At 50.0% G+C, this 16,446-nt stretch overlaps 1 protein-coding gene across 2 annotated transcripts in view; it reads left to right on the top strand.

The window, feature by feature from the left end:
• Positions 1-1,116: 1,116 nt before the first annotated feature.
• The window catches only part of AXIN1 (axin 1), a 76,511-nt gene continuing 61,181 nt past the window's right edge, over positions 1,117-16,446 (top strand). For both annotated transcript variants that reach the window (XM_037385326.1, XM_037385325.1), the window contains exons 1-2: positions 1,117-1,162; positions 3,121-4,092. In XM_037385326.1, coding sequence (XP_037241223.1) covers positions 3,215-4,092 — 878 coding nt within the window. In that variant the 5' untranslated portion in view covers positions 1,117-1,162; positions 3,121-3,214. The remainder of the gene's footprint in view (positions 1,163-3,120; positions 4,093-16,446) is intronic.

The following is a 16,446-nucleotide window of genomic DNA, read 5'->3' as shown; positions in this document are numbered from 1 at the left end:
AAAGCTGGGAAAAGAGCGTGTTGGACATTTCCAAGAGTGTTCTTTAAACGCATGGAAACAGGCACGTGCGGTAGAGTAATTGCATCGAAACACAGAAACCACCCTTGTCAGGGATCACAGTCGTTTCTGATTTTGAGGGGACTGTCTTGCAGCTTGTTTGCATGTTCAGTTTTTGGGGTGGCACCGCGGGGTCCGCCTGGCTCAGCCCCGGGGGTCCCGAGCATCGTGCATCGCTTTCCAGGGAGGAGGCAGCTTCGCCTTCACGCTGCTGCCCTGCACCGATCGCGGCGGCCCGGGTCCGGCGGGCAGCGCTGCCGCCTCCCCCGGTACCGCGGCCCCCGCCGCAGGACCCCACGTGGCCGCCCCCCTCCGGCCAGGCCATGCCGCCTCCCGGCGGATGCCCCGGTCCCTCCGGGCCGCCGAGCTGCCCGGCTCAGCGGCGGGACACACGCTAAGGCTGCCGAGCCAGCTGCGGCCGCCTGCGGGGCAGGAGCCGCCGGCAGGGCCGGCCGGGGCGCGGTCCCCCCCGGGCAGCGGGCGCGCCGCTCCGTGCCGGGCACGGCAGCTCCGTGCCATTTCCCAGCGCGGCCCTGGGGGTGCGGGACCCCCGCCCGGGCCCTCCCTCCGGTGCCCAGCGGGCTCCCCTCGGCCGGCGCCAGACGGAGCCCCGAGCCGCTCGCTCGGCCGTTGAGCGCGGTGGCAAGCCCGGCAGACGGCCCCGCAGCGCCGGGCCCGGCCCCTCGGCCGTGTGCCCGCGGCTGGCCCGGGGCGCCGGGCCCCTCTCGGCCGAGGCCTCCACGCTGCCCCGGCCCGCCCGGGCCCCGCCGTGTGCCCCTGCGCCGCCTCCCCCGAGCCGGGCCGCGCCGGGCCCGCTCCGCCCCCGCGGTCGCTGCCGGGCCCGCAGTACCGGCCGGGGGCGCGGGGGGCGCGGCTGAGCCGCTCTCCCCGGCGCTGGGAGGCAGCGGCGCAGGCGGAGCGGAGCGGTGCGGGGCTGGCTGCTGCTCTCTCCCTGTCGCCGCCACAAGCCAGCGGCCGCGGCCATGGGCGTCCCGGGCCGCCCGCTTTGTGCCGCCGCCGCCCCGCCGCCGCCCGCCGCCCCGGGCCGCCGGTGCTGAGCCGCATGGGCCGGGCCCCGCGCCGCCGCCGCTGCTGCTCCGTGCGGGTGAGTGAGTGAGCGGGGAGGCGGCCCCGAGCCCAGGCCCTGCGCCGAGGCCGCGCCGGAGGCCGCCGCCGGGCGGGAGGCGCGGGGCCGCGCCGGGCGCCGCCGAGCCGGCGCTAGGCCGTCCTGGGCGCGGGGGGGCGGGCGGCGGGCGGCCGCGGACCGGGCCGCGGCGCGGAGGGGCGAGCGGGGCCGGGGGAGGCGGCGGGGGCGGCGGCGAGGGGCCCGCCCGGGTCGCTTCCCCCGAAGTTGCCCGGGGGCGGCGGGGGGCCCCGCGCGGCGTCCTGTCAGCGCCGGGGCTGCCCGCGGAGCCGGCCCCGGCCCGCCGCCTCCCCGCGGCAACTTGGGGCGGCGGGAGCCCGGGGTCTCCCGCGGCGGGGAGAGGCGGCCGGGCGCCTCGCTGCTCCTCGCCGCCTGCGGCCGGCGCTCGCCCGCTCTCGGCGGGCACCCCGCGGGGCTGCCCCCGGCCGGGGCGAGCAGCGAGCGCCGCCTCGCCGCAACAATGACCGGCATGGCTGCCCCGGGGGCCCGAGGGGGCTGCCCGGGTGGTCACCAGCACCCAGGCAGGGGTATCCGGGCACCTTTCACAGGGGGGTGGGTGCCCAGCCAGCGCTCGCATCGATAGCTGGGGCACCAACGACCTCAAAATGCAGCATGGTGCGAAAATGTCCCGGTTCTGCCGTGGCGGGCTCAGGCAGGTGTGAGGGCGGCGCTGGCCCTGCAGCACAGCACGGTTTGAGCACATGGGGCCTGGCCGTGCTCAGAGAAATGGCAAAGCACCTCAAAGACGTGTTCGGTGGGGTGGGGTGAGCTTTGAGAAGGCAGGCTGAGCTAAAACATGTCTTTCCTGGTGTGTTTTCACATGCAATTGAGTTAATCCAGTGCAAGGAGTAATTTGTCAGGCGGCTGGTGCTCTGCAGTACTCGGGGCTTTGAGACTGATGCTCTTCTAGAAAGCGAGACTTCTGCTACTGTCTTTACGTGATGCAGTTATCTTGTTGAGCAGCAGAAGTAGGCAACACAAGGATTGCCCTTTTCTGCCTTCCCCACACCTCCCAGCCTCCATATTGCCTCGTTGCTCTTGTACTTGATCAGATTTCCTTCTCGAGGTGATTTTCTCATCTTCTTTTGATGACCTGAAATTTTCCCAGGCCTGTAGCATGCAATGTTGTTAGCATAAATGAACCTTTTCTCAATGGCCTGTCTACAAAAACCAGTGCCAGAACTGAGCTCCTGTGCTAACATGCCCATCTGAAGCAAGAATGCAGTCTAGATGCCCAAAATATTGGGGTCAACGATGCATCTGTATTCCCCTAGAGCTAGATGAGGCGACGCAGCCTATTTCTAAAACGCAGAGATTTGCGAGGAATGTGGCGCTGGTATGTCACTTCAGTGTACGAAAGCCACCTGTGTTTGATTAAGGTGCAGTCTCGCTTTCAGGACTAACTGGATATTCTTTGAAAATATTTTTCACAAGCCTTAAATTCCTATTTGGGGATGAGAATTTCCTAGACCCATAGCCCGATAAAAACATGCTGCCTTAGTATGATCTGCTATGTGTGCTGTCCAGGTAGGCTGTGCAGAGGAGTTAGTGGCAGTGCAGAGGTGGCATGTGTCCTGTGGCACCGTGTGGTACCTGAGCGTAGATCTGTTGGATGTGGGGACTGCCAGATCCCAGGGTCCTGTAAAACCACTGGCATTGGGAAATTGGCGGCTGTTATAGGGTAGCACCAGCCGTATCCATGATGCCGAATGCTGGATGTAAAGTTTTGGGATACTCTGTAACTGTCATTTTTAAAGGATTTGAGCCTGGTTTTGCATGCTGTGAAGCCACCAACCACTTTGCCATTGATTCTGCTGAAAAAGAGGTGTTAATACAGTAATGACACAGAGCAAAGTTAGTGTAATCTTAGAGTGTTTATTTACAGTGATACTTGCTTATTTTTTTCTTGTCTGTTTCAGCCCAGCGAACTTGTTCACCTTGGAGCTACAAATATTGGTGATTTGAGATTTGAACTCATCCCCCACTGTTCCTGCACAAGCAAGGACCAGAAAGATGAATATCCAGGGGAAAGGCTTCCCCTTGGACCTTGGAGGAAGCTTCACTGAAGATGCTCCGAGGCCACCAGTTCCTGGTGAGGAGGGGGAGCTTGTGTCCACAGATCCAAGGCCAGTTAGCCACGGTTTCTACTCCGGTAAAAGCGATGTGGTTAGAAATGAGATGTCCACGGCAACACCAAGGCGCTCTGATTTGGATTTGGGGTATGAGCCTGAGGGGAGTGCTTCGCCAACTCCACCCTACCTGAAGTGGGCTGAGTCGCTGCACTCTTTGCTGGATGATCAAGATGGTATCAACCTCTTCAGGACTTTCCTGAAACAGGAGGACTGCGCGGATCTGCTGGACTTCTGGTTTGCCTGCAGCGGCTTCAGAAAGCTGGAGCCATGTGCGTCTAACGAGGAAAAAAGACTCAAGCTGGCAAAAGCCATTTACAAAAAATACATCCTCGACAACAACGGCATTGTGTCCCGGCAGATCAAACCGGCCACAAAAAGCTTCATCAAAGACTGCGTCATGAAACTGCAGATTGACCCTGATATGTTTGACCAGGCCCAAACGGAGATTCAGTGCATGATAGAAGACAATACCTACCCTTTGTTCCTTAAGTCAGATATTTATTTGGAATACACGAGGACAGGTGGGGAAAGTCCAAAAATTTATAGTGATCCAAGCTCAGGGTCTGGGACAGGTAAAGGGCTACCTGGGTATCTGCCAACTCTGAATGAGGACGAGGAGTGGAAGTGTGACCAAGAGGCCGAGCCTGAGGCCAGCAGGGACTCGGCACCTTCCAGCAGGCTCACGCAGAAGCTGCTTCTGGAGACGGCCACCCAGCGCGCTGCCTCAGCTCGCCGCTACAGCGAGGGCAGGGAGTTCAGGTAGGTGAGCACCAGGGCAGCATCCCTTCCGCGGGGTGCCTCCGGGGAAGGGATCAGGGATGGGATGGGCACGGGAGCGATGGGAGGCCTTGGAGGACCTTGGGGGCAAGGAGCATCCACATTGGTACAGGATGGCATTGCGCGGGTGCTTTGGTGGAATGCAGAACTTTATTTGAAAGTAGTTGCAGCTTATTTTAAGGGTGTCTTTGGCCATTCCTGTCTGATTGGCATGAATCATCCCTGCAGCACGCTCCTCACCTGGGGAAACTGCTGCTGGACGTGGTCTGGAGGCAGGCAGGGCTTGGTGGGCAGTGCAGAGCCGTGGCGAGCAGTTGAGCAAGCTGCAGTTTGGGTTGGCAGTAGCCCACATCAGCAGAAGGGCAGCCTTCAGTTACTGTAGCACGGGCAAGTACAGCTGGTGGTAAAACTTCTCTGTATAAATGCACTGGGAAACTGTTGTGATGAGCCACAACTAGAAGGTGCAGAAAGCTTGCAGGAGATACTGTCACCTTGGTAAAGTTTGTGTGAGTGAAATGGGGCTCACAGTGCTCCCCAATAATGGTATTGCTTTGCACGCAAGCTTCCCAGCACTGAATTCTAGCAGTTTCAGAGCCAGAATCACCGAATCCAGTTAAAACTGTTCCCAGCTGCAGCTTTTCCCCTCATCAAAGTAATTGCTGGTTTTTTTAACCGAAGGAGTTGCACAGTTTTGGAGCCTGTTTTTTTTCTGGGTCCCCCACCCACTTCCAGCCAACATGGATTTTGAAACTTGCTGAGAGCTCAGTTAAAATTCCAGACAATTAACTTAGCAGGGAGCTCTCTGGGATCAATAAGCGTGTGTGTGTCTAACCCTTGCTGAATCAACAGAACCCGGCCAGAACACATTCCTACCTTTTTTTTTTTTTCTTTTTCTTTTTTTTTTTTTTAAATAAAATCTCCTTGTTTTAAGACCTGCTTAGGCTAAAATCTGACGCTTTGTGAAGATTACGAAATGAAGTAGCTGAACTGTCCTCTTCAAAGCCGCCTGCCTTATGAAAAGCATTTCTGTGTTTAATCTCCCTCGGCCGTCCCTTTAGGCTGGCAGCTGGAAACGCATCCCGCCCCGCGCAAGGTCTCGGCGCCTTTCAGCTGGCGAAATGTTTTCGGTTTGATTCTTGTTTTCTTACAGATTTTGAGGAGGGGATGTTGCATGTGAAACTCTTGCGGGGAGGGGGGGGGGGGGAAGGGGAATTCACGCAGACTCCCACTGTTTTAATCAGGAGTCAGAAAAAAAATATCCCAGTGTCTTGGGACTTTCCCATGGAGTTAATAAAAACCTTGAATGTTTCTTGAAGTGCATTTTCACTGAGCTGTTGGGTACTCACCATAAGCAAAGGATTAGAAAAGTCTATGATTTAAGTATCTTTTTATTTAAGGGATAATGGCTTTAAGATTGAGAATAGCTTATTTGACGTTCAGCTGTGTTTGTTTCCATGCTAGAGCAGGTAGCAAAAACCTTTGTGCAACACTGCGCTTCTCACCTCCAGCTTCAGAAAAAAATGCATTTACCCAGAATCTGAATAGATCTGTGCCAGATTTTAAAATGGCTTAAGAAATGTGCTGTGAAATAGAAGCACTTTGGAGTATAGTTTCCTCTGTCTTGGGCATTTTTATACCAGATTAGAACAACAAGAAATAAACCTTTACCTGGGGGATGGAGGTCAGAAAAAATGCATTGCTATTAATTTGTAGTGTCCAACAGCCTGTCATTGTGGCTGCTGACGCTCTGTTGACCTGTGGGGTAGGGAGGCACGGAAACGTTTACTGTTCTCACCAGAGCAGGAGTCATTTCTCAGCCTGGAGTAACTGAAGATAAGTGATTTATTTTATTTTTTTAATGTTGGTATGTCAGCTCTAGTAGCGCCCAGAGCATTGCCATGGAAGATGCTGCTGAACTGCGTAATCTCTGCGTTTTTTATTCTAAAAAAATCTGCTGAGATACTAATTTATGAGGTGATTGTTCCTCTTTGTGCAAGACCTTGTGGTTGAATTAACTTACTTCCCGGATGTCATATAGCAATAGCTGTCTTGAATAAGCCAGTTTTTTAGCTGTAGCATCTTTATCCTGCAGACTTTTTTGTCTGTGTCCTTTTTTACCTGAGTAGCTGTGCAGGAAGCTGGTGGAGCTGCTTGCCGCAAGAAGCGATAGCTGCATGCAGCATTTGAAAGGCTGGGTCCCAATTTATTTTGAAAATTTCCACAAACCTTTTTTTTTTTTTTTTTTTTGCATATGTGTGGAAGAATTTCTCATTTCTGTTCTTGAGGGAATGTTGAAATAAGCTGTTTTGCATTATATCTGAGGGCCTGTTTAATCTTCCCAAGATTGAACTTCTATTCCTTGGCTTCCATGGAAACCCTAAATAAAGAGGAATCTGAGCAAATGCAATAGAAGTATTTCTCTGTTAGCAAATGAGCATCTTGAATCAGCTCCAAATTTTTTTCAGCAGAAAGTTCATAAATCTTGCGGTAGCTCTGCTTTTGGGAGAGCAAACGTAAAAAATTCCTGAAACAGCAGAAGACAACCCATTATTAGCATTGGATATTTTGAAGGTGTGCAAATGTGCATACGTATTTGAGAATATCCTGAAGCCAAAAAACCATTGCTGTTGCCCACTGTGTTTTTGTATGCGTAGGAAAAGGCCAATAGTCATTATAGTTAGGCTCCTGCAAATTAATTGGACATTGGTTATGGATCAGTGAACTTCAAAGAGGGTAACCCCTGAAGATCTCGGGCATTAACTCGCAGCTTCCGAAAGTGACACTAACATGGTTGTGAGGGCGGCTAAATCGTTCATTAACCTTCTTCTGACACACTGGGATGGCGTTCCTCAGATCCGAAAAGCAGAAATTAAACCTGTGCCTGAGAACCGTCCTGCAGCTTGGTTTTTGAGCACTCCGGGAAAATGCACACATCTTAGAAAGTTGGGAATTTGATGATTGGTGATGAAATCTTTTGTCAGGGTGGGTTTCTTCTGCTGTCTCTAGCTGTGCGTCGGAAGGGGCTCCCCTCCCACTCGCAAGGCACTGGAGAGCAGTACTTGCAGCCGTTGCCTTTGCTTTCTTCCCATGGTGGGAAGTGAGAAGAATATATGGTGTTACCTGTGAGCAGCTCTGCCTTTGTCTCTTCTGAAAGCCAAGCAAGCTGGGAGCTTTGGGTTAGTTCTGCCAGTTGTTTTAGGTTTTGACCAGTGTCATGAGGTGCACAATGTGTTGAAAAGGAAACCTGGAGGATGGTGATGAGAGGACACATGGTGGTGGGTGAAGTCTCAAGTTGTTGGAGATTGATTAGTGTTGCAGTGGAGCTGCAGGCACGGGTAGAGGAATTTCTCACGGGTGGAGGCTTTGATATACACATGGGTTTGGTTTTTTTAAAGGAAGCTGGCTACATGATCCAAGCTTTAATTTCCACAGTGCTGAGCTGACTAAGCTCGTGGTGTTTCACAAGTGTTGGTGGTTCAAATGAAAAGGATGGGTGATGTGGGTCTGCACTGGGGCCAGCAGAAATCACCAGGAGAGTCTTTATGGTTGTGCCCACATACTGGCAGTCTCTGTGGACGCATGCAAGGGCAGCTCTCCCCAAAACATACAACCAGCACTTCTTGATAACAGGGTATGCAGAGAAAGCAAGGGGAGCAAAGCTGAAGGAGCTTTAGAGGGATGTGACAATGTCTGGTCTGAGATGATGCAGTGATGAACTGTGGCGTGGAGAGGAACGCTGTAGGCTGGTTCGGGGAAGATGCAGGATCTCACCATTGCTTAGGTAAATGGTCCAGCGGTCAGAAGCTGGGCCTGCATCAGGAGGAAGGTGAAATTTAGCTGGCAGACCTGATTTTGAGGTTTGCTGCTTCATTTGTAATTAAATTGCACACTTCTGACTCAAGACTGTGTGGTGAAGGAATCGGTGTTAATTGTACCAAATGAGTGGAAAACTGGGGATGCAAAATCACAAATGCTGATGCGGGAGCAGTCTGTTCATAAAGTATAAGGCATACGGTACTGCCTTACTAATGCTTCTTTTAACTGGAGGGGACAGCATGTGCATCTTGGATTTGGGCTATGGCAGCTTCATGAGAGCTTGTTTGCTCGAAGAAAGCAGCTACTGAATGTTATACCCATATGTAAAGGCAGAAAGAAAAGTTTTAGATGCTTAGCTTGAATTAAAATTGCTGGGCCCATAACATCACTTGTAATCAATGCAGCTCTGTTTGGAGTCTGTGTAGAGCAGTGGCTCTTTCCAATTTTAAAGAAAATGAGTTACAGAAGAATAGTTTTGGTTCTGCATTGTTCTTGAGAGAAGTTGGCCTAACGGGGAGGTGGGGTCTGATGCTAATAGCGTGAAGTGGTAATTTAGTGACTGGAGCGCTCTAAGATACACAAGACAAAGACTGATGGTGTTTCTGCACAGAAGTTACGCCAGCTTTTTTAAATACATTGTTAAGCTGATGAAACTTCTGCATGGAAATGCTTACATTAACAGTGTAAACTATTTACACTTGTGGTTGCCAAGTTCTAGAATGGATTTTATTTGAAGAAGAATACCTTTTGTGCCCATAGCTTTGCCTCTACACAAATCAAGATGAAGAAGTGGTGTATTTGTTGTTTGGTTATGGATCAGTGCTTTGGCTTCTTTTTAAAGACAGGTAGTTAAGCTTTTAGCACTCTCTTTTGATAGATTAATAGCGTTTTCTTCCCTCCTCCAGCAAACAGCTACCTTAGTTTGTTGTGATTGAGTTTTATTTGGGTTACAGAATCACTTCTGGTAAAAGCACAAAAGGGGAGTTATATTACCATCTGTTTGGTGCCGAGGAGGTTGAGGTTGGACATGGCAGGGGGACACGATGCAGCCCAGGAACAGGTCACCAGAGCAGAGGGGATCCCAGTCCCTGGAGGGCTTCACGGCTGGGTTAGTGCCATGGCCCGGCTGGTCCCGTGTTGGCAATGGTCCTGTTTTGATGTGCACTGATAATGATGACATAAATCATGAAATGCCGTATTTTGAGAACCAGGTTGGAAGTCGGGCTGGTTTGGGTTCTGCCTGGTTTCAGAAAGAATTGGGTGCTAAAAGGCTGAACAGGAGCTGAACTGATCCCAGGACGCTGAAGCATACCCAGGAGGCGGGCCACAGGCTGCGTACACCTTGGTTTTGATCTGCCGTTCAACTTGGCTTTATGTTTCAAGAGTTTCTTTGTTGTCGCTATAATGGGCTAATCCCTTGAATAATTAAGTTACTATTGGACGTTTTAAAAATGACTGCCTCTTGGATGTTTTCCTTTAATAGTCTGTTAGATGCTGGATTTATTAACTATTGAGACAGACTGTGAAATCCTGTTATGCCAGGCTTTCCTGGTAGAAAAGGGACTGAGAAGGGTGTGGGGGGTGCTGGGGGAGCACATGCTGGCCTGGTGTTAGGGTAGAGCTGTTGACTTCCCCACATTCCCAAGGTGTGTGAGTAGTCCTCTCGTGCTAGAGCACGCTGCCATCATGGGTCATCACTCGGTTTGGGGCTTCAGAAGGTGCTCCAACAAGTTGCAGCACTGTGGCTGCATGGTGCAAGGCCAGTCATGCAATCACCATCCATTTAAAATAGATCGTGGACCTGATTTTATTAGGATCAGTGGAGAAATCTGGTTTCAGAAGTGGCTTTATGTGTAGTGTGGAAAATCGCTGTGTTTAAAAATAAAACACCAAAACCTCAGAAAGGAGGTGCTGATATCCTAAATAAGTTCTTGGAAATATCATTGGATTATTAGGCTCATCCTTAAATCCATTAAGCAAATTACTGTTAATCAGTCAAATAAAAGAAGGAGGATCTTTTGCAAGGCCCTGTCTTTTGAGCTGCATGCAGAAGCTGTAGTAATATTTTAATTTTCCGTCTGTCAGTGAATGTATTCAATCACTTTGCTTCCTTATGTGCAGGATTTGAAATTAGAAACTGAGGTTAATTATCTGCATTAAATGAAATATGTGAAGACCACAAAAGCAAAAACCTTCACAATTTGGTATGGTCTGTTAAGCTAGGCAGGCTGTTTCAGAAGGAGAAGGGTTATTTTTCCCTGGTTTTGTTCCAATTGAAGGGTTTTAGTCACAGTAATTGAAATGATTAAAAAGTCAAATTGCTGGCGAATATAATTCTGAGCATCTTTCTGAAAAGCTCTGACACTTGGTTGAGAGCAGGGGCTTGCTCTGCCCAGCCTCGCCAGGCAGCATGGAGCAGCCGGTGTGCCAGCCCGGCATGGGTCAGGCTGGTTGTCCTTAGGGCTTTGTTATCAACCTCTTCCATGGCAATGGGAAGTCATAGCTCTGCTGCTCGGTTAGTGGAGGTGATTTGGAAGTGGAATGACACTGGAAGAGAGCTATGCTTTTGAGCATACCAGATAAAAAATGGGTTGAACACCATGCATCCTAGTGCCAGTAATTAGCTAATTACTGCCTGCTTCAGTTGGAAGTGCAGCTTCAGACTCTGCAAAGAAGGTGCGGCTCTTGGAAGCACACCATCCCGCAGTGGTCAGCTGCTTTTGGGGTGATTTGTTTGTTAAAGGGCTCATTTTTTCCCTGCCACTGCAGTATGCACAAGGCTAAGATGTCAGCTGCTTTGGGGTCTGCAGTGCCCACCTCTGCTCATCGGGGGCAAAGCTGCCCTTTCACTGGTGTAGCCCTGAATACTGGGCTCTGGGCACTTGAGGAAAGGTCTGACTCTTCTGGAGACACGCATCTTCTCACTCCCCTCTGCCATGTGCCAGAGCTTTGCCTAAAGTCACACTCAGAAGTTAAATTGTAGGTCATGCTTGCATGCAAAAGCAAAACCATCGTTACTTGCAGCCTTGGTCTCGAAACTTCACTGTTGTAAGGCAGTGATGAATTTAAGTAGAACTGTTGCAGTTTTAAGTCACATTATCCAAGTTCTATAAAACCCAACTGGAAATTGGATTTTACCTTTGAAGACTCCAGAGTACAGTTTTGTGGTAAGACCTGGAATTTTTTGGTCCTGTGACCCCCCCAGATACAACCTGTCCCTAAAGTACCAGCTTTTTAAAGGTGTTTAGCTTATCTACATAGCTAATAGATGAATAATGTTCATCTGTCCTGATGAAAAATAGCAGAGGGAGGGAAAACTATGGAGGAAAAAACCTGCTTGAAAATGCTTGAAACCAGTGAGACCTACTGGTTAGCACCAGGACCTCATGTTAGTCCCTGGACCTACCTCCAGAGCTAATGACCAGAAGCTACTGGGGTTTATTCTTCCTTCATCCCTCCAACCTCCATATATTCCCTGCTGTGTTGTAGACAGAGAGTCTCAGTCCTCTCCCTCTCCCCATTTTCATCTTCCTTTTTTCTGGAGGTTTGGTTTATTGTCATTTATCTCCAGTGTGTGTGTTCAGAGAAATGCTGGTGCTGGAAGGAGGAGAGCAGTAGGAGTGGGGAAGTGGGATTGCCATTTTTGTAGCAGTCCATGTTTAGGGTGGGTTAGTTCTGCTGGAATACCATGCCTGTTGTGTTCAACAGATTCATCCTTTTCAATCAGAAATTTTGGACTTTTTCTTGGCTGGCAATCAGTGTTTTGGACTGGGCGAGATTTTTCTGGAAGAGGGGCTTTCTTGTTCTACCACTGCTGCCAGCCTGGTCCAGGCGGTTACTTTGGGACCACCAGCCAGCACATGTATTCATGTGGGATTGATCGTTTGGTAGCTGAGGACCTCTCCAAGCTTTGACAAGCTAAGTACAAATCGGAGCTGAGTCACAGGAGAGCTCCTGGGAATTGCAGGTAGGATTCAGGGAGAGAGGTGTGGGGACTCTGTATCCCACTGTAACCTACTGGGCTTAATTAACTTTGTCCTGGCTCTGCCCCACAGAAGCAAGAGCTGTAAAACCATTTGGCACCAGACATGTAAATGAGAGCTGGGATGAAGCAACTGTTACCCTTGAGGATCCCAAAAGAGGAATCAACAAATAGAAATTATTCTATTAGCAGGGGCAAAGTTCACGGGTTAACCATCGTGTCAAATCAATGAAATACAGCCTTGATCTCCTGCACAAGGGCTTTATTGTATATAAATAAGAGTGCCCGAGCAAAGACAGCAAGTTCTTGCACTGTAATGTTTGCAGTGTGCTGAAGAAAGGGAAGCTGTACAGATTGTAGCACAGAATGCCTCCTTCGGACTTTGGCTTCATTCCTCCTTCAAAAGATTTTAAAACGTGACCTTGGAACCTTCTTGCTCTCCTTATGGCCCTCCCTAGATTGGATTTCCACAGGGCATGTATTTTTTATTTTTTTTAATAAAAAGTTGAGGTCTTTGGCTAAGAAGCCTTGTCTTTGTACTTTTAATTCAGTCCATGTGACTGTCATAACGTTTATTTCTTAGGAAATGAAAAATGTTCCTTCTTGAGCAAAGCTGCAGAAGAAAGCTGTTGGGTACGCTGGCAGCCTCAGGTGTGTGCAGCATGTGTCTTCTGCTGACCTGCTAGCGCTGGACGAAGACCATCACCCCAAGTCCTTTGTTGCTTGGTGCATGGCTCTGGCAGGAAAAAAATGGCAGAAGCCACCACCTTTGTTGTGGAAGTATTTAATTGTCTTGGAACATCGGCATGCTCAGAGAAACTTTGTTTTCCTCTCTTGGGAGAAGCTGCTTTGGAAAGGGTCGCTTGACCCTCTTTTCTTCAAGATGGGCCAATGCTGGCAAAAATAGATGAGCTTGAAAGAAGATGGAAAAGGGCAGCAAAGTATGTGCGGATGTGTCACTGCAGCGTAGGATTTGTCACGTTGTAAAACAGCGCTGTGGTTTTCCCCTCCAGATACATGCAATGAAGCTTGTGACCTGGGGGTGATTTCCATGCTGCCGGCTGGGGAAATTAGCCCAACTGGAGGCATTTGAGAAGGCAGAGCATCCCACTGTCCCCGAGTGCTGGTTTTGGGTCTTCCCCAGATGCAGCAGGTGGAGCCTGCTAAAAATGATCCGTAAACCTTCCTCCTGTTGAAGACAGGAAGCTTTCCAGATGGGCATGGGAAAAACTTTCCTTTAGTCCTGGAGATAACAGGTCACGCAGCTTTACCCAGTGATTCTTGCACAATAACTTGTGGTCAGGCTGAAGTGTCTATTTTAGAAAGGCATCCAAGTGATGGGAGGTCATGCAGCATTTTTGTTATCTCTTCCCGCAGTTAGTTACTCACTGTTCCCAGTGTGTTCCTTATGGCTTGCTTCAGTTTTTTCCAGCTTCGGTTTCTAGCTGCTGGGTTTTGATGTGTCTTTGCTCGCTTTAGAGGCTCCAAATACCTTTGCATGTTTGAAAAAACCCTACTAGAATGGGTGTGAAAGTTCTCCTTAAGTGGCAGCAGCTTTGTTATGGAAGGCCCTTTGGTTTTATTAGACTTTTCAACCCTCCAGTCGACTGTTAAACAAGCCGTAGCTTGTCACGGTTGACAAACCTTTCCTCTGGTCTCAGACCTAACCTACCAGTTTAAAAGGCAGTATTCTTTTGTGTGCAGGTTTCTGGGTGGGGACCATCGGGCTTCTAAGGGAAATTAACTTGCGGCCTCTCTTTCCCCCTCCCACCTCAAATGAATTAAGTTTTGTGTTAACTGTTCTATCACTTTCAAAGGCCAAAAGGAAATGTCAGCCTATGCTTTAGGTTTTCTGCTACCTTGAGGTACTCTGCTACCCACTAAGAGTGCAAGTAGGTGGGAATATGGAATTATACTAAAAACAAACCAGCTGCACAATCGGTGTCAGCAACTGAAGATAAAACGTAGAAAGTTTTTTTCAAATGATTCATCCATAATTATTTAAAAACATGTTGAATTTATTCTTAAGCTTTGGAGGAGAATTCTTGCAAGGCTGGCGTTTGCCGTCCATGGTGTTTATACACCTGAGTAAATGCCTGTCTCAGCAGTTTGTCGGTGTTGAGTGCTCCAGATCTAAATCCCTTCAAAGGTAATCCCAGCACACCTTTGTCTCTGCTGGCCTTTCCATCTCCAGAGTTTTCACTGGTGAGGTGCAATCAGTCGTAGCGGTGGCTGGCACTAGGATAGGCAGAGTGCCGAGGCTCAGGTCGTTTTAATAGCAGTTTCACGCAGATTTGTTCTCTGTAGGTTTTAGGTGGCAAAGGCTGTAGCAGCTGGATGACACAAACATGCTGATGGGGACCGGTGGAGAGGTGGTTGGAGAGCAGCGTTGTATGCCCACAGCCACGCAGCCAAGCTGTGGGCTATATCTGCTCTCCCCTGATTACATCCCTACAGCATTATCTGTTGTATGGATTGTAGTGGTCTGGGGAATAAGGGAGGGAAGTTCCTTTGGATGATCCCTCTCAGATGCAGCAGGCTGACTTCAGGGGTGTTGGAAGGCACAGTGCTTTTCCTCATGGTGTGTCATTCCAGGTGCTCGTGCTTTCTGCCCAACTGGGCAAAACTCAGTATTTTTATTTTCAGCCCTGCGGTATTCAGGAGAAGGTAGCCTGCGCTGAGAGAGGTGCATTTTTCACATGCTTCTCCTTCCGTCATTGCCAAGAAGTTGGAAATGCGGTAAGCTGAAGTGGCTGAAAATTATTCGGGGTTGTTGTTGTTTTTATGCTAACATAGCACTCTTCCCAACTCACCGGCCCAGATAAGCATCCGTGCAGGGCAGGGCTCGTGCCCACGTGGCCGGGAGGGCAGCCGGCACTGCAGTGGGTGTCACCACCGAGCAACCAACGCCTTCCAGTTTCATCAGGTTCAGGGTGCGTTTTTCTTCCAGTGAGAGGCACGGCAGGGCACGGACACCTGCAGCAGCCTGTGCTGCCTTTCACTTTGCTCCACTGCAGCAGAGCAGGGAGAGGAGGGGAAGGATCTCTGAGACCAACATCTCGGTTAGCATCTCTGATCCAGACATTAGCAGGGTGCCCTCAGTCCCTGGGACAGTTCTCCAGCTGAGCTCCACTGCTCCGTCGTGCTGCTTGGCTGGAAGAGATGAGCAGATTTGAGGAAAGCAAAAAAATCCAGTGCTTGTTCTGGCCCCTCTCCTGCTGAGCCCTGCTGCCTGCAGCTCCAGCTTTAGTCAAGAGCTCAAGGAGGCTTTTCTTATCCTGCAGCAGCCTTGGCAGAAAAGTCAGCTGGTCCCATGTTGATCTGTTTTCCTTTTTTGATGCAGTGCTGGAGCTGCGCTCCCCTCCTTGAAAGCCAGCTATCCCTTGCAAGTATCATTGATTCAGGCACTCTCAGCCTGGGAGAGGAGGCTTGTTGGAGCTGTAGCAAGTGAGCTGATATCCCACTAATTTTATAGTGAAGATGCTGGCCTTGCAGTCCTCCCAACCCACAGCTCTTCCACATGCTCAGGAGGGTACGTGCGTCGTACAGCACACTGGATTCGCCTCCCCTATGGTAGGATACACTTGAGAGATGGCAGTTGCTTGGACTCGGCAAGGTCATCTGGGTTTTGGTCCCTGATGGTGACGCCCTGAGTCAGTTCTGCATGGATTGCGCTCTCACCTCATGTACGTAGGTTCTTCTGTCTGGAACCATCAACCACATTGCCAGCAGTCAAGCTACAAGCAACCCTTTTTCTTCATTAATTGCCACCTGTGGCTTGGCACCAGCAATGTGAGAAACCCTCCCAGGTGGCCCATCTTGGGCTGTGGACTTGGGTGTAGTGTGTTGCCTCGGGTGGTATGGAATAGCATAATCCTCTCACTTCCCAGCCTTGGAAATCATCCTGGAAGCCTGAGCTGAAGAAAGAGCGTGAGAGTGGAGCCAAACCTCTTGTTCCAGATGGGACAGTAGTGGCAGGAGCAGCTATTGTCCACAGAGGTGTTGCCAAGCCATAGAAGGCAATTAGCCGGGAAGAAAAATGCGCTTCCTTTAAAATTTGAATTTTAAAAGTAGTTTTTCTTTTTAAATTGAATGTACACACCTTGACATATCGTCAAGTAGGCAAAATTGGGATTGTAAGAGCAGGCACCTGAAATTATCTAACTCGTGTAGTTAGCAACTTAGTAAAACAGGCAGGTTTGTCAAACAGAATTATATTCAGCCCTGAGTGATAGCTGAGTGTGAACAGGATTTAAAACATTGGGTTACTCTGCCTTTGGCACAGAGGACAAGTAAAAAGTCCTGGAGTACAGTTGAGAGGTCTCTTTCTAACCATATTGTCACCAATGCAGTTGTGGTGGAGAGAGAGTTGAGAATAATTTTTTCCCCCCTGTGTAGGGTCACCTTTTAGTGTTGTAGATCTAAACTGTATTAAACAGTCAACCCCTTTGGGCCTTAGAAAGGTTTTCATCAGCTCTCCCTTTCATACAGGGGACCCTTCTGCACCAAGTCCCCCTCCCTAGCTGACACGTATTTGT

Source organism: Falco rusticolus, chromosome 4 (genome assembly GCF_015220075.1).
Source record: "Falco rusticolus isolate bFalRus1 chromosome 4, bFalRus1.pri, whole genome shotgun sequence".
Classification (NCBI taxonomy): domain Eukaryota; kingdom Metazoa; phylum Chordata; class Aves; order Falconiformes; family Falconidae; genus Falco; species Falco rusticolus.
The sequence above is the reverse complement of the archived record's forward strand: the minus strand, read 5'-3'. Positions and strand labels throughout refer to the sequence as shown.